Source organism: Macaca mulatta, chromosome 1, assembly GCF_049350105.2.
Source record: "Macaca mulatta isolate MMU2019108-1 chromosome 1, T2T-MMU8v2.0, whole genome shotgun sequence".
NCBI lineage: Eukaryota > Metazoa > Chordata > Mammalia > Primates > Cercopithecidae > Macaca > Macaca mulatta.
Window position 1 is genome coordinate 16,598,552 of NC_133406.1, and position 19,938 is coordinate 16,618,489.

At 42.7% G+C, this 19,938-nt stretch overlaps 1 protein-coding gene across 14 annotated transcripts in view; it reads left to right on the forward strand.

Moving 5' to 3' along the window:
- The window catches only part of SIPA1L2 (signal induced proliferation associated 1 like 2), a 231,018-nt gene that overhangs the window by 175,504 nt on the left and 35,576 nt on the right, over positions 1 to 19,938 (forward strand). For 12 of the 14 annotated variants that reach the window (XM_077998594.1, XM_077998606.1, XM_028849678.2 and 9 more), the window contains 5 exons: positions 7,311 to 7,568; positions 9,421 to 9,504; positions 11,195 to 11,295; positions 11,672 to 11,775; positions 13,582 to 13,970. In XM_077998594.1, the coding sequence (XP_077854720.1) occupies positions 7,311 to 7,568; positions 9,421 to 9,504; positions 11,195 to 11,295; positions 11,672 to 11,775; positions 13,582 to 13,970 (936 nt within the window). The remainder of the gene's footprint in view (positions 1 to 7,310; positions 7,569 to 9,420; positions 9,505 to 11,194; positions 11,296 to 11,671; positions 11,776 to 13,581; positions 13,971 to 19,938) is intronic. The other 2 variants (XM_028849680.2, XM_077998635.1) reach the window with 1 other exon arrangement.

Genomic DNA, 19,938 nt, shown 5'->3' on the forward strand with positions numbered 1-19,938 from the left:
AGATCACTGGATTCACTTAAAGGTTCTCTGTGATGCAGCCAAGTAAAGTAAAACCAATAGGGAATTTCAGAGTCCAGTAAATGCAAGTTCCAGTCATGAGATTAGATGAAGCTGTGGCTGCACAGTCTATGGTACTTGGTACTGTTCAACTGCCCTCTCTTTTTTTGATAAGAATATACATTTTTCCCTTTGAACTTTCTCGGTTTTCTAGGTTTTTTGGTTTTGTTTTGCTACTCATCATTCCCTTAGGACTCTTCCCCTTTCTTAGTTTCGAAGTAGCGTAATACGAAGTCATGTGTCCTACTTTTATGTAAGATGAAAAGAATAAAGTAATAGGATAATGATATATTGTTCTACAGATGAATGTAGATGAAGGGAATTTTACAGCTCTAAAGATTTTTTCAATTTGAAAGTTAAACTTTAAAATTCCAGAACTCTATAAACATCTATTATCTAGAACTTTCATAAAATTGTATGTGCCTTTTGCAGTTTAATGTTTTTGGAGAAACAGAAAGTAATAATGTCTATTTGTAATGAACTTCTTTCTTTTGAAGCTGTCACTTGAGGAAGTTTACATATTTTGTGTAATTTAATCTTGTTGCACCCTCTGCTGTTACTATTCTATTTTCAAGAGGAGAGTCTAAGAGGTTATCACATTTCTAAGCTACACATAGTCATGTCTGGGTTTTGAGCCTAGAGCTCAAACTCTGTCTTTAATGGAGACAGTTTGGTGTCTACGGTTCCTGTTGGGAACAAATGGAAAAAACTGTATGGCTTGACTGGACTCAAACAGTGGTGGTCTTGACGGTCAGCCTGCAGAGTTTGAAGCCTTGATTTAGAACCAAGTCCATACCCTGGCCAGCAGGGATTCTACCTTCCCGTCTCCAAATTATTGATGGTAAATGGAAGGTTCTTCCGAGAAACTCAAAGTGTCATTGAAAAGGAATGAGCCTGGGTGGGTGGATGCCATCTTGGGGGCCTTCCTGGGTGCCTCTGAAGTTGTGGGGTCCATACACTACAGTACTTGGCAGTGACTGTGGTATCTGTTAACTGTGAGCAAGATTGGACACCCCCTCTTTGCTGATCATGTTCAGGAAGCCAGGAAGTGGTGGCAGCTGTAACCAAGAAGTCTTCTGGTGGAAAGTTTAGCTTTAGGCGTCAGGAAGCAGGAGAGAAAGCCCATGAGTATGAATATGAATAAGTTAATGAGTGTCCCTTTTACAGGATTAAGCCATCCCAGGAAGTCCATGATCGTGAGTTCAGAAGGACAAGTAGTACTGTTTTTAGAATAGACGAGTAAAATATAAGATCCTCTGAGGATGCCATCTAATGGAATTACCTGTTATTCTTACAGTTTGAGAATGCCACATTTTTAACTAACTAGCACATTTTCAATGACCTTCTTGGTCTACAGAATGTTTTGCCTTCCAGCATATGTTTTTGAGTGAGAAGAGAGAATAGACTCAGAAAAGTTATTGGCTAGAGAAGAAATGTGAAAAATTGCACTTATTTTTAACCCTGAAGCTGAGTTTGTATTGATCCCTGCGTAGCGTGGTAATTAGGAGCATAAGTCGATGATGTGTACATTTGTTATGAAGCAAAGAGGAAATCAATATGCATACATAAAAGTGATCCCACAGCCTTATCTTGAGGTTTTTTAGTATCTCCTATTGGCAAGCAAACTGTAAGGCATGTGCCAGAAGCTAGAAATGCAATTTCCATCTTTTGACTTGATTTGGTATGTCGAGAGGAAGCCAAGCGTGTGTATCAATGAGGTCTGAATTTTTCTACTGTAGCAGGAAAGCAAAGTCTTTTCTTTAAGAATGTTGCAGTTACACACAGGTTGAGCAGCTTGCTTTTTTAAGAAATGTCTTTTTGTGCTAGGTCTTTGGGCATTTGGTCTGTTGGGGTTTCAGTTGGCCTTTATTTAACTCATGGAAATATTTGCCGTGTGCCCCATCCATAACAGCCCCGAGTTTGACACTCCAGATGAGCCGGGGTGTCGTGCCTGGTGTCCTGTGCTAAAACCCCTCAAGAGGGAGAGAGGATGCGTGCCAAGGGGGACGCAGATCCATTTCTGATGGGCTCTGCAGCACGAGGACCTCTCCAGGCTCATTTGTCGTTCTTCTTTTATGCCTTTTCCCATTTCCCTAAACATTGGTTGAATTTTCCGTATGCATCCTTTAAGGAATTTCTCATACATATGGAACAGAACTGAGTTTGACTAGGTTTGATGATCACTTATATCAGTAGTACTAATTTGGCATCTTAGTCATAGAAGTAAACAAAGCAAAAGCTAGTTCACAAGAGTAGTTGCTGTAAAAGTGTCACATAATAACAAAATTGGTTTTGATTTTAAAATAAAACCATTCTTTTGAGAATAGCTAAATTTTATTAGGGCAAAAGGATGCCAGTTCTTATTATTTTAAAAGACCTTTCCTATATGACTTTCCGCACAAGGTTGGAGATAAAATCATTCCACCCAGATTCTCTCTTCAACTTAATGGATTGCACAGATTTTTGCCAGCACTCTCTCAAAATATGAGTCATGATTATGCATTTATATTACATGTTTCCTTCCAAGCCTCAAGCTAAATTATAGTGTCTTATAAAGACTACAGTCTATGGGCATGAATTAAGTAGGCCACACTACTCAGCCATCTGTCTTCTCTTTCTTTTTTCTTCTTAAAAACCCATACCAAACAAACTTGAAGGCCAAACAAGCACTGGAAATGCAAAGTTGCCTTTTGGTTCACAAGATTCAAGGTTCACATTCCTTTCACTCAACACATAACTCCAGGATCTTTAACTTCGATGGTAGTCAGTTACAGTTCCTGATGCGCACTACTCAGGTAGCTGGAACCTGTGAGACACCAAAGCCTGGTGTTCACCTGAACATCCAGTGATCCTTAGAGCATCGGTTTGAGTGGAAGACGAGAGTAGGTTTTCTTGATGTTTTATTATCTACTGTCATATCTTACCTTTGATTTCTGATTAGGTCTTTGGCTGTGGGGATGAATCAGTAGCCCTAGGGATGTGGTGTCTGAATAAACAGAAAACGCTTGGAAACCATGTACATCCATGAACAAAACTTGTAGAGCCTTGGCATTTTATGAGAAAATAATGCAACCCAATGTAATTTGCATTTACTCAGTTTGACCAATAATGTAACTATTAAACTCAGTAAATCCAGAGTAACTTAAACTAAGTAAGAGAGGAGAATTTTACTTTCGGGAAGGGAAACAGAGTTAAAATAAAGGATAAGAACTAATGTTTACTGATGCACAGAGAAATCACTATCTCATGTTCTATAAACAGGTGTAAGATTTCTTTAGGAGGGCGTATTCAGTCCACTCTTCTCTATTAACGCTACCATCAAAGGATAGCGCTACCATCAATCTGGTTTCCCAAGTCAAAAGTTAGGATGTTGTTTTTTATTTTTTTCTCTTTCTCTGTCCCAAGCTCCAAGCATTATAGATTTGACAAGTTAGAAATCACTTTCACCCAGAATTTTACAAGCATTTCCTTTGTTATATTTTGTACCTTCTAGTATTGTTCTTGAGAAGAATGGAACTATTCCACGCCCAGGTCCTTAGACACTTAGGCTCCCACCCACCCCGTCCCCAGAACCATAGGCTTACTTCCTTAACCCAGGAGTCTGAATTCCAAATGATGTGTTTTCTTGTGGACCATTTTTTATTCATTGAGCTGGGTAATCTCTGGACCTTTTAATCCAGTTTTACATATCTTTTAGTTCTAGAAATGTTCATATACTATTAATAATTTCTCCCCCTTTTTTTTCTCCTCTTTTGTGATAGCTCTGTCTGGTAGCTGTTGGACTTTTTGAATTGAACTTCAGTTTTCTTAAGTTTTTCTCTCTCATAACTGTTTGAGAGAATTTCTCAGTTTCCCTTCCAACTGTCCTATTGGATTTTTTAATGTTTAATTTTAACTCTCATAAGTTCCTCCTCTTCTTCAGCAATCTAGTTGCTCCATGAGCTTCACTGCAGCGTGATTGGATGGTTTACATCTGCTTGTCTTTTCTCTAGAGAACCGTCTTCTTTGATCTCTGTGGGCTGGTGAGCATTCTGAGGCCGAGTTTCGCGGAAGGAGAAGTGACCCTGGGTCTCATCTCTGCCTTAGGCTTGTCGTTTTCATCCCTGTTCTCTGCATCTTTTCTGTTCTCTAAAAACCACTGCTCTTGCCCACTGTGGTAGAGGATTGGTTACTGCCTGACGAGGCCAGGCACTGTGTGGACCTCAGGGCCTAGGGCCGAACTCCCGTTCCTTCTTTCTAAGTAACTTTTAGGCCTAAATCTCCCTTTTCACTTGGCCTTCTGCAGTGCTTGGTGCTTCCCATCCCTGCACCATTTTAGGGTTCTCAAGGACAGTGAGTGATCTTCCTTCCTACTGATATTTCCTCTGCACACCTTCCTCTGCTCTGCTAAACCATAACCTTTCTTCATTCACCTCCAACTTTACATCCTGTGTATTAGAGTCTCAGGGATCTCCAAATTCAGCTGGCAGTTGAGGTTGTTTCTGTTTCGCGTTCTCCCTGTCCTCCTTGTTCTGTTGTGATGATTTTCAGAAAAGGCTGAAATTTTTACTATACCATGGTGACAGTGGAATTCTGCTTTTTAACAGAGTGATCCCTTGTTCTAGTAGATTTCTCAAAGGGCAAATATTAGGAAGTGTTGTTGTTGTTGACGACTCTGGAATGTCTAGGGAGAGGCACTGGCTTGGGATGCTGACTGCTTTGCCAACAGGGTAAATTGGAATGATTTGCCCGGCACTCAAAGTTGAGACTTATCTAGTCTTCCCATGTCCTTGCCAAACTGCACCAATTAGCTTTGCGGGCTGACTTTGGTCAAGTTAACAGTACGCCTTGTACTGTGCAGTTGGTAGGAACCTTAGGGATAGCTGACTTAAATCATATATTTTAGGCTAAAGAGTCTTAAGTACCTGACTAATCACTGAGCATATGGGAAAGCTGTCTAGCAGGTGACCTTTTAGGAAGCTGTGATGCCTGTTTAAGAGAGTAACCATGGTAACTCAAAGCCACACCTGACTTTCACATAGTGGACACTCAGGTTTTCCCTGAGTTGTGATAGCTTTTACTAAATGTGCTTTTCACTTCTGTCAGACTCAATTAGAAAGTGATTTGTAACTCTGATTCCTGATTATGTTAATATAACTATAATTTAAAATATCTGCTCAGGTTATATAAATGAAGTATTTTTAATCTGTTAAAGCTTATTTATCACCCATGTTCAATGTTCTTGATTCCACACATGCATATTAGTTAAAGATATGATCAGTTCTGTCCTAGAAGTTTCCTAATTACCTGGAAAGACAGAATTTATGTATGAAATGCCTGACAGCAATATCCATCTACTAGCCAGAGCCAAAACCATGATATTGGATCATACTGATCCATCCTGGTTAAAAATAGACAAGGCCCCCATAGCCAAGAACGGGGTTATTGCACGCACTTGCATGGCTTGTGTCAGAAAGGTGCCTTCCTGCAGTGGTGAGGGACCGCCGAAGTTCAGCCATTCTCTGCACAGGGGCCTGTATCTCTCGGGACATCTGTGCAGAGCACACACCTTTTTCAAATTGTACCATGGCTTACCATCCTTTGCACTCTGCAGCACAATCAGCAAATCTTATGGAGAAGGCAAGATCTGAGTTGAGATTTGGGTCAAACTGGGAGATATGATTGCCAGGAGGCATGGCTGGAACAGATCAGCCAGCTGGGGGTAGATAGACAACATGCAGAGAGCTGTGGCAGGCCAGGTTCCTCTACAGGGGGCTGTCAAATAGAAAGATTTTATCTGGATTTTCCAGTAGCCATATTAAGTAAAAAGAAACAGGTGAAATTATTTTTAGTAATATATTTTAACCTTGTATCTTCAAAATACTATCATCTCAACATCCAAAAAATATTAAACGATTATTAGTTTACATTATTTTATGTATTATGTCTTTGAAATTTGGAGTACATTTCATACTTACAGCATATCTCAAATCAGATGCTAAATTTTATCCTGAGTACTTGTTGTTTATATTTCATAAAATTTAAAGTTGAAAACATAGATTCACATACCCAAGTTATTCTAAACACTTAAAAAATGAATCAGAGTATCAGTTTTTAAAGTTAAATGTATGAAAATGAAATCACTGTGTTCCTCCAAACACAAGCCCATTTCCGGTGCTCAGAGGACTCTGAGTGGCTCTCTGAGCCACCTCTGGCGTCTGCTGTGTGGGCAATGTGACTGTGGAGGGACTGGGGGCAAGACAGTGCTAGGTACATAGTGTGCCTGAAAGACATTAAGGAGACATTGAAGTTTTCAGGAAGATAAATCTCATACAAAGTTTGTAATAAGGAGGAACTACAGCCAGAGAAAGATAGAGAAACCTTAGAATCCACCAACTCCCATATGTTGAACACAGACATGGCCTAGTTCTTTTGGTCACTAAGACTGGTTATGCTGCATTTAACCAAAGACTTTCTTGAAGAATAAAGCGTCAGACAAAAGGAAGCTTTTCTCTTTCTATTTAATAAGATTTTTTCTACAACTTTATTGAGGTGTGGTTGATGCATAATGAACTGCATGTATACAAAGCATACATTTTGATGAGTTTGGGCCCATGCGTGAAATAGTCACCACAAGCAAGATAATGGATATTTCCATCATCCCTAAAAGTGACGAACATTTGCTTAGAGGGTCTTATTTTTACGGTCTCTGGGAGTGAATGTGAGGACCAGAGGCCCAGTCTTGGTCCTGCTGAGTAACTGTGAACAAGGTGTTTAATGTCTCTGGACTTTCGATTTCTAATTACCAGAGATAGTACTTGCTATCTCCAGAAATATATTTAAAATATTTAACTACAAGTCTTGGAGGCCTCTGCTGTGCCAGGTGTTAATTTTTTTTGGTTGTGTATTGGGGGTCTTGGGACAGCAGCTCCTTACGCTCTGGTAGTTGAACATTTTAGTAACCATACAGCTGTATTAGCAGGTTACCAGCATAGATGATGTGTGTGGCTGCACAGCAGCCAGGAAAAAAGCCACAAACAGCCTTTCTAATTTCTAGACGCAGTCATTGCTGGCAGAAGAGGAATTGAATAGTGTGGGAATGTGGTTTTATTATAGGTGAGATGCTCCTAAGGGTGGATCGCTCTGCATCATTGACTTGGAGCTGGGAGAGGCACACACCACGTGATGTGTGTTGATGGGCCCAGCTGTGAGTAAGCCATGCTGACGGCTCAGCTGCGAGCTTCCCTTCTCACCATCTCTTCTTGGCCCAACAGAGGGTGTTCAGAGCTCTGCCGGATCCCCATGGTGGAATATAAACTCGACAGCGAGGGCACCCCCTGCGAGTATAAAACCCCCTTCAGGAGGAACACCACGTGGCACCGGGTGCCCACTCCTGCCCTGCAGCCCCTCTCTAGAGCTTCCCCCATTCCCGGCACGCCCGACCGGCTGCCATGCCAACAGCTGCTCCAGCAGGCCCAGGCCGCCATTCCTCGAAGCACCTCCTTCGACCGGAAGCTGCCCGATGGCACGAGGTAATGCTGGTTCCGTTTCCTAAAGGGCGGCCCTTGTAAATCACTGGGGTGAGACATTGTAGGGAGGGTTTTTCGTAATCACTTCTGAGTTAGCTTGTTCACAACAAGTTGGCAAGCAAGGTAGCAGGGCAGGCCCCAGACACAGTGGCGCCTGGGGTCAGGCACTCTCCTGGCCCCGAGATGGTGCTAGTAAAATGCAGGTTCTGCCCACCAGGGCCACAATTTTTCCTCTTCATCTCGTAGCCTTCCTCCATGTCCACTGGCTCTCTTCCCCAAGATGGGAAAGGTACCCCAGAAACTATTCTGCTGGAGCCTCTAGAAAAGTGTGAACAGGTTTGAGCATAAATAAAACAAAACTGAACAATCAGTGCTTAAATATCATCATAATGTGAGTAATACTTTAAGAGCTTCCAAGCTCATTAGGACTTCCTCTTTGCTCTTCTCCTTTTAAGCAAAGTGAGTTGAGTTTAAAATGATTTTTTCAAAGAAAGAATGCATACACTTGTTTAAAAGTAAAATCCAATACCATTAGAAGCTGGTGAGGGTTTTCCGATGCCGAATTTGCATAGATCATTTTAACAAAGCAAAATAATAAATTTCTTATTGTTGTTAATTCCTACTCCTTTTATTCTAACTTTTATGTAACATATAGGCCACAGTAATGCCATGAGTTTTCTCAATTATGACATGTCAGGCTCTGGTCTGATAGACCACGGCCTGGGAGCCAGGCTGGAATCACAGCTCTAACTTACTTGATGTACTGTAACCATGGGCCTGGTGCTCATCCTCTCTGAACCTTCAGTTTCTTCATCTGATGAACCACATGAGGAAGTTTGGAGAACTGAGTGGGTCAATGTATGTAAAATGCTTAGAACTGGGCCTTGCACTTAGTAAGGTTACATATATTAACCAGAATTAATTGAAAAGCTTATATAAATATTAACCAGAATTAATTGATAAAACTTGTGGTCATCCTCTCCCTTCTCCAATTTTTATTCTTTCCAGAGTGAATGCAGGGGAGGTGTTAATTTAATTTAACATTCAATCATCTTGGTTCTGTGTCTCCTAACTCAAAAGTCTGCTGAGTTTATAACTTTCCCATATTCAAAGAAATATACATAGATAGCGCTGGTAAAAGGGGCAACATGTAGAAGGAAGGGGGTCTGCAGAACCTCCCTTATTTAAGTAAATTTAAATAATCATAGTTTAAATTATATTAAATTAAAATTTACTTAAAGTAAAATTAAATAATTCTAATTTAAGTAAATTATAGGAAAAAACCAGAAGTATTCTAGTAGCAAAAGGGAAACTTGGCAAGCACGTTTCATCAAGTGAGTTTTCATGAGTATTTTTCATTTTTGCATGTCTGAAAAAAAGATAAATAGGATTACATTCAAGAGATGTGTGAAAATAAATGGTTTTGCCAAATTTAGGTTTTTCTTTTTGCATAAGTTTCAAGTATAGAACTAAAACGTGACTTGTTTTAAATTTCACATAATAAGAATTAGTAATGTTTTCATAATTCTGTATTCTCGGGAATTGTATTGCTGTTCTTCTGTATTTCTCTGGGACGGAATCATTATCTGTGCTTTAAATCTTTAAACAGTGAAGGCTTGTCCTGTCATACCTCTTTCCTAGGACAAATTGCCAATCATAAACCACCTGATATCCCCCGGCATCACCGATTCTTAGTTTATTTTTCCATGATTTATTCTGTTTCACATGGCAATATGTTTTTCTTCCTTCTCCTTGTCATTCCCAAAGTAAATTTATTTGTGAAACAAAACAGGCCAGGTCAAGGGGCTTGGCAGATAGTTCAGTGCCGTGTTAATGACTGTGCTCAACCTTTCAGAAGCTCGCCCAGCAACCAGTCATCCTCCAGCGACCCTGGACCCGGCGGGAGCGGACCCTGGAGACCACACGTGGGCTACGACGGGTACCACTCATTTTTACCTTAGTTATCCGCTGGGAAGAACCTGTTTCCGTGACTCATTCAAAAGCGTTTACTGTGTGCCTGCTGTACCTGGCGCCATTTGGGGAATATAATAATGCCAGACATGCTTTTAATAAGCGACTTGTCCAGGTTGGAAAGCTCATTGCTTCTATATAGGTAGTGCTCACTTGTCTAGTTCTCAGCCTGCTTTTTTCGTTTTTGATGAGGAAAGGTTTTCAGAACATGAAAATTAAGGATGTGAGGGCTTAATTGCCCCCTGACTTAAATTGCTGATGAGGCAATGCCGCTCAAAATCAGAGAAGTGGGTTTAGCATTTGGTTTTTTTGCCCCAGCACACCTAGCTGAGAGCTGCCCTTTGTAGTATCCATGCAGTCCCCAGGAGCCAGCAGCTCAGGCAAAGCCTGAGGACTTCCGTGAACAAAGACACCGAATGGACCAATCCCACCACCTCTGGGAAGAGAAGAGAGAGCGTGGCGCCAGGGTGCACCCCTGAGGAGCGCCAGGTCTGCCGGGGCCACTGTGACTTGGTGCTGCTTTGGGTTGGAGTTAGGATCTGGTCACACTGATTGAGAGGAGACAATGGCTGGTCAGTGGGAAGGACTCCGCTCTGAGGAGCAGCTTACATCACTGCTCCCGCAGGTGCACGCAGAAATCTCTCTACATGTGTAGTCTGAGTTATGTGTGTTCCTTCCCTTAGATGATGGAGTTCTTAAAAGTTGTATGTCAAGCAACTTTCTAAATTACATTGCATTTTAAGAGAAGAGAGGTTTTGATGTTGGCTTTTTTGGTTTTCTTTTTTGTATAAACAGTAAAACCTTTTTGGGCTTTTTCTGTAAATCAAGGTCTTCAGCCAGAATTCTGTAAATAATGATCACTTTGTAATGTGAATAAGTTTTCTTCTACTTATTTCTTTCATATTTGGGGTTGTCATAAAACAAAGTCTACTTGGATGTAGTCTAGAGTTAATCTTTTTCCTTTTTTTTTTTTTTTTCTTTTGAGGTGGAGTCTCAGTCTGTCACCCAGGCTGGAGTGCAATGGCATGATCTCAGCTTACTGCAACCTCCGCCTCTGGGGTTCAAGCAATTCTCCTTCCTCAGCCTCCTGAGTAGCTGGGATTACAGGCGCACACCACCACGCCTGGCTAATTTTTGTATTTTTAGTAGACACAAGGTTTCACCATGTTAGCCAGGCTGGTCTCCAACTCCTGACCTAGCGATCTGCCCACCTTGGCCTCCCAAAGTGCGGGGATTACAGGCAGGAGCCACCGTGCCCGGCCCTTTCTTTTTCTTAAGAAAAATTTAATATAAAGATATGTCAGTGCCATGTATTCTAAGCATAATGTAAAAATGCAACCTCCTCTTTAGCTTGCAGGTACATTGTCTGATCCTGGACAGTCCTTCAACCTCCTGGTTTCAGCAGCCCTTCTTTATCTGTAAATGGCTGTCATCTAGCTGCTTTCTCTGACCCTCTGGTTAAACCAGATCCCACAATTTCAGATGCTTTTAGCTTCTCTGGCAGGGCTGAGCTGACAATTTGCATTTTCATTTGCCAAAAAACCAGCTCCTGGATAGGGCTTTCCCTCACATAGCCCACTTGGAAGCCAGCACTCCCGTGTGCATGCTGGCAGGTGGCACGGTGAGAAACGGCAGGCTCAGCTCTGTGTTCTTTTCAGGTGCCAGTCCCCTCTACTGCTCGAACACCAGGGCTCAGGCCCTTTGGAATGTGACGGAGCCAGGGAGAGGGAAGACACCATGGAAACAAGCAGGCACCCGGGTAATAAGGAACTCCTGGAAATTGACCGCCCTTGCTCCCCGTTGCCCCCTCCCTGCCCCCTCCTCTCCCATCACTTGTTCATTTGATTCATTCATTCATTCGGCCTATGTGCGCCAGGCTGAGGTGATCAGCTGGGTCTCCAGGTGCAGGAGGGGGTGTGGTCATGGTTGGTTGTGGTTGTGGCACCTGCAGAAAGTGAACACTTTATGGTGGTGGTTCTGTTTACTTTTGTGGCATATCCATCGGTAAGACCAGAAAGGCCTAGAACCACAAGCCTGTTCATGTTTACCAAACCACTTGTCTGACTTCTGGTTTTCTTTACTCTTTTGATAATACTGGAAATTGGAAATTCAACTCCTCTCTCTTTATGTGACAGAAAACAAATGGCATGGCCCACCTTCCAAAGTCCTGAGTTCCTATAAAGAAAGAGCTCTGCAGAAAGATGGAAGTTGCAAAGATTCCCCCAATAAGCTTTCTCACGTAAGTCCTTTGTTCATAAGCCCTTCACTGGCCTCGCCAGGACTGATCTCTCTCGGCACACAGTGATACAGCCTGCTTCCTGGGGATGCTCAAGACCACATTACCTTGCAGGGCTCTTAGAGGTGAGGTGAAAAAAGGAAGCTATCTTCCTGATTTATAAAAGACCTCGAAGAAAGGTTGCACAACAAATGAGTGGCAAAGCCAAAGTTATATCCTCAGCCTTTTGATCCTCAACATCCAGTGCAGTAGTTACTAAATCATGTTCCCATTTGTAATCTGTTAACCACTTATCGATTTAGTTAGTGGCAGAAGCATTATCGGTTTGAAAACAGAAGCAGAAACCGCTAAGTGATGTGTATGGTCAGAGGAACTCTGCCATAGGCAGTCATTTACTGTACAGTCACAGACGATTTAATCATCATGGCGGCAGCTGTCCATCACACATGTCAGGGTAGAGCAGTGCCCATGTGGTAGTTCTCAGTCCTTTGCATGTGTTGCCATGTTTACCCCTTGAAGAAACCCTGGGAGGTGAGCGTCGAGGGAGACTAGCTCAGTGAAACAAAACTTCCATTGAAATGCAGAAACAGGAATTGTTGGTTATTAAAATAAAGCCAACATTTTAAAGTGGCTTATTTTTGAAAATGTTCAGGTGAAGATAATTTTTAAGGTCCTGAGTTAAGTTATGTCTTTCTTCTTAATGTGTCAGCAGCCAGCTTTGCAGTTGTCCCTTAGCAAACACACACGACATTTCTTCCCTCAGCTGTGACCACGACCTTGTCTTGAGTCAGCCTCGCTGTATCTATTTAAATCTACCTTTACAATGTTCTCATATTGGTTTCAGCAAAGGGATACATGGTGTGGGCATAGTTTTGAGAATATCAGTGTATGATGAAAAGGTCGAGGTGATTTGCTTAAGGATCTGATAGACTAGAATAAAAAAAGATAAGGCCAAACTGCTTTAAAATCTACCAGGGCCTGGCTCGTTCTTATGATTCCAAAGCCCTTTGCCGATGCTTCAGATCCTGTTGCTTTTCCCAGACTGTGAAGAGAGGCCATGTCTATATGAGTACATTGTACAGACAGTGATATTTCTTCTATTTTATTTGCTTTTTGTCTTCCAGAGACCCCCCGCCCCAACCAAAAGCATTGACTCTTTTTCAGACCTATTTTCTCTAAAGAGAATCCCATTTCTTAAAGGCTTGGGACCCAGTTTGACTGGGGCTGTCTCAGAGAGAGAGTTCGTGTTTACCGTGTACTTCGCAGCAGCCAAGTGCTTCTGCATATATTATCTCATTTGCTCCATACAAGAATCATGTAAGCTCAGTATTACAAGCACAGAGAGGGTTAAGTGATTAACCAGAAAGTTCTACCTTTGTGACTGGAACCTGAGTCTTCTCCCCCAAACTCAAGGCTGGCACTATAATTTGTCATGGAAGCATTTTCTTAATAAGTGGCCCTTCTCTTCCTTGTATAAATTTTCCAGTTCCTTCCCAGTTTATATCAACTTTGTTTATTATTTTATTTGCTAGTGACACTGTGGCCATACTTTTGTGCTTCTTGCACAAATAATTAAAGACTTAAAGATATCCATTTAACTTAGATAAATTATGGGAAGAAGTATGAATTAGAGACTTCTGCACAAAACCAGGTTGTTTTTGAAAAAGGAAATCCCGTCATTGCCCACATTGAAGAGTGAGTAGAAAGGGTTCAGGTACGATCCCATGGCCTGCAGCTCCCTGAGTCAGGGTGAGAAGCAGCAGAGTTCAAGATTCACTTGAAGACTCTCTGTTTCTCTTTCTTCTCAAGATTGGGGATAAAAGTTGCTCCAGTCACTCCAGCAGCAACACGCTCTCCAGCAACACCTCCAGCAACAGTGACGACAAGCACTTTGGGTCTGGCGACCTGATGGATCCCGAATTACTGGGGCTGACCTACATCAAAGGGGCCTCCACCGACAGTGGCATCGACACGGCCCCGTGCATGCCCGCCACCATCCTCGGCCCTGTGCACCTGGCAGGCAGCAGGTCCCTGATCCACAGCCGGGCCGAGCAGTGGGCTGACGCTGCTGACGTCTCTGGGCCTGACGACGAGCCGGCCAAGTTATACTCTGTGCATGGCTACGCGTCCGCCATCTCCGCCGGCAGTGCCGCGGAAGGCAGCATGGGCGATCTCAGTGAGATATCCTCTCATTCCAGGTAAGCCCCGCAGCACTGCAGAGTAGTACCTGCTGGTGCCACCTGGGCCCTGCCTGCTGGGATGGGGCAGAAGCCTGAACTATAAGAAGTAGGGGCATCGGGTGGGTTGCTGTTATTTTTCGTAGCTGTCTGACATCAGAGGAAGGGCTTGTTTCTACAGCATGAAAATGTGAAAGCTTGCATGTTAGTAAGTCCCTTGTTTGTGCTTTGTTTTGTTTTGTTTCCTATTAAGTTTGAGTGAAAAGTCAGTAAAGATATTAATTGCTCTAGTCAGGCCACTTACGTCTCTCTCCTAATTCAACCTGTTGTCCCTACATGTTTTGGAGGCACTCACTAATCTTCAGACCATAGTAGTAGGAAGCCATGAGAGCAGCGTGTGCGTGGAGCACATGTAGCTCCCTGCCGTGAGGGCATGCACACACTTCCTCCCTGTTCCTACAGCCCTGACAGCAGGGGAGACCTGAGATCACGTGTCTGACAATGAAAGTGTGTTCAGCTCTGCAGCTGGGGTTCATTCAGTAGAGACTAGCTAAGTGTGAAGCACCTGTGTTCTAAGTACTCTAAGTGTGGATGTTTAATATCTCCTTATGAGTGGTTTTAAACTCCTGTTGGACATACTTCTCTGCAGTGGTTTTAAAACACCTAATTTGCAATTTCTGCCTTCACTTTCAAAGACTAGGCAAAGGACAAAGAAATGGATTTATTCACTTTTGCTGTGGACAGGATTTAACTGTTCACAGCAACTACCAGTGTCATTGTTCTGCTTGTTTCCAAGGCCTTCCCTGATTCAGCTCCAAGTTACTCTGTGAGTCCTGCCCACAATACTGGAGGGCGGAGTCAGTGGAACTAAGAATGGGAATGTTTCTTGCAGGTACCTAGTGCTGTGAGGGAGCATTTCTCCAAATGATGGTGCTCCAGGCAGACCTGTAGCCATCACGGTGAAAGGCTTTTTATGTTCCTTAGGCTCCCCTTCAGAGACCCCCTCACCCCACCACTGCTAGGGGATACTGAGTGTCATTCAGGGAACTTTACGTTACAAGTTAAAGAAACTCCATGCTGATTGGTTCACGTAGCCAGGGTCATATTGGGGCTCATGTAACCAACAAGTTGAGCACTTGCAAGGTTCAGCTTGACCCAGCAGCTCAAAATGATACTGCCCAGGACCAGGTTGCCTCCACCTTCCCACTCCGTATGACCATTTCCCAAAATCTCAGCATTCTTCTTTTGGCTGAAAACAGCTGTGCCACCTGCAGACCTGCCACAGTCCCGGTCCTCTGTCCCCGGGGAGAAAGTGGTTCTTTTCTAGTTTCTGCCTTCTCCAAAGCCAACCCCCCCACCCCCATATCTCCTCACATGCTCCTAGCTCCAATCATGTTGTTAGGGGGTAGCATCGCCTCGGGCAGTTGGGGCCCTCAGCCTGGGCTGGGGGGTCAGTCCCTCTCACCAAGCCATGCAACCGAGGAATGGCAAATACAGCCACTGCCCCAGAAGAGAAGCAGGGCATTATTTGACCTGAAGAAGGGGGAGTGGACACCAGAGAGTAGAAATCATGCATATCCACCATGCAGAGGGAGCTTGGGATATGAAGATTATTTTCAAAATAGACATTCCTACTACTTTTTTTTTTTTACCAGTTCTATTTAATAATTTGACTTAAAATAGGTTTAGTACTAATAACTAATGTAATAATTAAGGATTATCAGTGAATTTGGTTATCTGAATTATTCCTGGCTGAATTTCAGGAACGGTGGTCATACTGTAGAAACCATCTCGGGATTGCACAACCTGCTAACATCTAGTTCAAGGTTTAGATGATTTGTAAAAAAGCCAATTTCATGACACCTTTTTGGACAGATGTCATTGACATCACAAATAGAGTTATGTATTATTATTATTAAGTAAAATTTCTATGGCGACTGCCTTCGGAGCACATTCATTTGTTGATATTTGGTAGGGATATTTACTGGCATTTGAAATGGGTTTTCATGACTACCTTAACCATTTGCAAATGTAATGGGCTAGACTATTAGAAAGTATATGACAGTGCTAGATTGGATTTCTGATTGATTCTACTTTCTTCCGCTACTCTGAATTGGATGTGGCCCAGCTGTTGTATAAGTGATAGATGTTGAGTGAGTGGAATCCTTTACCACTTGACTGCCCTTTTCTTGTAATTCTTCATTGATGGTGGCTTTGAAGCCACATTTCAACTTGCGTCCTAGGCTTTTGCTGAGCGTGGAATTCAGTCATTGAATGGAATCTTTTTAACACTTCCTCTTGCCTGCCCTCCGACCTGCACAGGAGGCGAGGAGGAGGGATGGGATTTACAGCATTTGCCTTGTTTTCTGTGTGTTGAGTGAAAGGTAGGTGACTCATTAGAGCATGAGGGACCAACCTATCAAGCCACACAAAGATTCTGCAAACTCTGAAATGCCAACCCCAACTGGGGCATGGGCGGCCATGAGGAAGGCTCCCTCAGCCCCGTACTTTCCTCTCCTGTCCCAGTTCAGGCAGCCTTGCAGTCCCCTTGAGCCGAGGCCTGCTGCTGGGGGGTCTGGGTTGTGACTGAGAGTAGCTCAGGTAACCGAAGAGCAGAATAAACTTTCAGGAACTGACATGGGTGACCATCCTGCCTAAACCCACATCTCTGCTTCCAAGTGCTCCGTGCCCCTGACCTGTGTGTTGTTTTCTTCATAGCACCCACCCCTAAATAAAATCATTTGTGTTTACAGCATATTCCTTCCCACAAGAAGGTCACGTATAGCTACCTTCCCCTCACTGGAGCATTCATGTTTTGAGCTGATAGGGTCATGGCCTGTCTTGTTCGCTTGTATCCACAGCACTTAGTACGGTTCTATGCACATGGCAGGCATCTGAATATTTTTTGAATGAAGAAATAAACCAGGAAAAGTGCTTGATAAATGCTTGTTGATGGAGTTAATAAACCAGTGCCTAGGTAACATAGGGAAGTAGGAGGAATGTGGGATCCACCATTCCCAGTTCACGGTGTCAGGAGTCCCAATCAGTATATGGTGTACTCTTAATTCTTAACTGTGGTTTTTCACCACCGACACCATAGCAGCCTCTTCCGGCCCCAAGCACACACACACACGCATTCCTTGGCAGCCACCCGGGAGTTAAATAAGTACACAATTGTGTATATGGCACAATTCCAAGATTGTACTAAGGAGGCAAAGGGAGGACTTAAAACTCTTTAGGACAAGTTACGCTCTTGTGAGGAAGAGGGTAGGGGAACAGGAATCATCTATTAAGCAGAACGAGCATGTATCCAGCCTGCTTTCTCCTGTTGCTCAGTTCTTGTAATTCAGCACACACATTTTTTTCTTTCTTCGAGGGCAGGGCATTTAGACAAGAGCTCAGCATACCAGGCAGTATTTATGCTAACCTAACTAAGGCCTTGCAAAATGGAATAAATCAACTGCAAAAACAAACCCCATGTTCCGGATTCGCCTGTAAATGGCACATATGATGTTGGGCTGTTTATCATCATTCACGCCACCATACCTTTCTCCTGGTACAAATGATTGGAGGTCGGCAGTATAACTCTGAAAGAAGAGCATTAGTCCAGAAGGAAAGGATTCGTGAAAAGTTCGTAGGCAACATTCCAGAATGTTGTCAGCATCGGAGAACGCTTCTGTAATGACTGCTACTAAACAAGGAATTGTGCCATATTACTCATCAAGTGGATTCTGTATGTTTATTCTTCAAGTTAACTTTAAAATATCTTACAGTTGGGATAAAAGACATTTTTAATGAAATCTAATTTTTAGAAAATGTTATAAAACAAATGGCACAATACATAGAGTTTGCGGCCTTTGGCCATTTTAAGGGGGAAAGGTGAGTAACCTACAAACACACGTGCAGCGTATTAACTAGACTGTGACTTTGAGTGCCCCAGTCTTTAACAACAAAACATCTCGGGGATCATCCAAGGCTTTGAAATACATGAGACACACAGGTAGTGGAAGGCAGTGCACAGTCCTTCATCAGGTTCTTAATGGGGAAACTAAGGCCATAAGCCTTACTGGGACAACTGGGAAACTAGCAAGTGGACTGTCTGTTAGATGACAGTATTGCATTAATGCCTGACGTCCTGTACATGATCCTCACTTGGTTAACTATGGGGGGATGTCCTTATTCTTGGGAAATAAATGCTGAAACATAGGCATATGATGTCTTCATGCTTGCAGCTAATTCTCAGATGGTTCAGAAAGGAATTAGTGGATCTAGAAAAAGGGTATGTGGGTGTTTATTCTATTATCCTTTCCCTTTTCTGTAGCTCTGAAATTTTTCAAAATACACTTGGGAAAATAACATACAGGGCTTCAGAGCTCGTTATCTAGACACAGAGTTTTCATGTTAGGGCTCCCTAACTGGCGTGCACCCCAGTGAATGGCAAGAGTCCATTAGCTCCTATTCTCCATACGCCTGTTGGTTGCTTGCCTTACTCCTCAGGTCACCTCGGTCATGTTGCTTTACTGTTCTCTTGACCTGGTGTTCCATGTGTGTGGATGTCGTTGAAGAGGCAATGCAGCATCTTCCCAAGACTCACAGTTAGTGCCCAGAGGGAGGGAGCCACCAGTCAAACTCAAGGGCACCAGACCAGCCACCAGCAACTAAAGTTTCTTCATAGGGGTAGACGAGGTGCTTTGTTTGTTGGTCTTGGTTAATTTTACTTAAAACCGCAGTGTTTTCCAAAACACAGAGACCCTGAAAATGGGTCCATTTATTTTGTTTCTTTATTTCCTCTGGAACCTCTACAAAAAGTTCATTTTCATATCATTCTTATTTTTATACTTTATCTTTTATAATACTTGCTTTATACATGTATCAGAAAAGGTCTGTGCGCCCCTGGGGTTTCAGAATAAGATTGTATTTCAGCATACTGGAGGAGCTTGCTACCTCAGGAACCCTGTGTTAAACTCTTTCAGTAGAAAGGACTCCTACTCGTGAATAATCCTTTCCTGCGTCACTTCCTATAACTACATTTATATAATGCTTACCCTACGCTACGCACCGTTCTAAGTGCCTCACTGATACTAACTCAGATTATCTTCAGAGAAACCTTCAGAGGTAGATACTGTTACTATCCTCAATTTACAGATGAGTAAACTGAGGTTAAGAAACTTGCCCAGGGTCTGGCAGTGGTAAGGGACAGAGCTGGTGTTGAGACCCAGAATCCTAACACTGCGCTCACATGTCAAGTTTGCTGAAAGTGAAGTCCACCTCCCTTTCTGAACGCTGAGATTAGACCTATAATTTAAACTCTTAAAATTTTTCATTTTTTATAAAGGAACTTTTATTCCTTTTTCATAAAACATATATTGTTGATCTTTCTAATTTAAGAAAAAGATATTTCTGGTGGCGGTGAACTGTCCACTTAATTTCTCAGTCAGCTGGGGGTGGGTGGTCCTTCTGGCCTTAGCTTCATGACTAACCTTGAAAATTTTTATTGTTTTTAGGGCCTCTGTCTGTTTCAGTATTGTTGCTGTTGTATCATATGTTAATGCAGCAAACACCCCTGTAACTACCAGCAGGTTCAGGACTAGAGCATTGCTGTGTCTGGAAGCTCTCTGCATCCTACCCAATTACAGCCCTTTCTCTTCTCCCTTGAGGTAGCCACTAACCTGGCTTTTGTGATAATCATCCCCTCATTTTCTTTACATTTTCCTGAATGACATGTTGTTTAGTTTTACCTGTTTATGAACTTTATTAAGAAACTGGCTCATGATCATTGTATTCTTTGTCACTGGCTGCTTCTCTACATTGTTCATGAGATTGCCCAAGTCGTCTGTAGCCTCAGTCCATTCATTCGTAGAGTATTCTGTGTATTCATTCATAGTTATTAATCGAATATCCTTCTACTATTGATGATTTTAGTTGCTGCCATTGGGGAGTTCTTAAAATCAGTGCTTCTAATCAACATTGTTCCATGTTGACAGTTGCA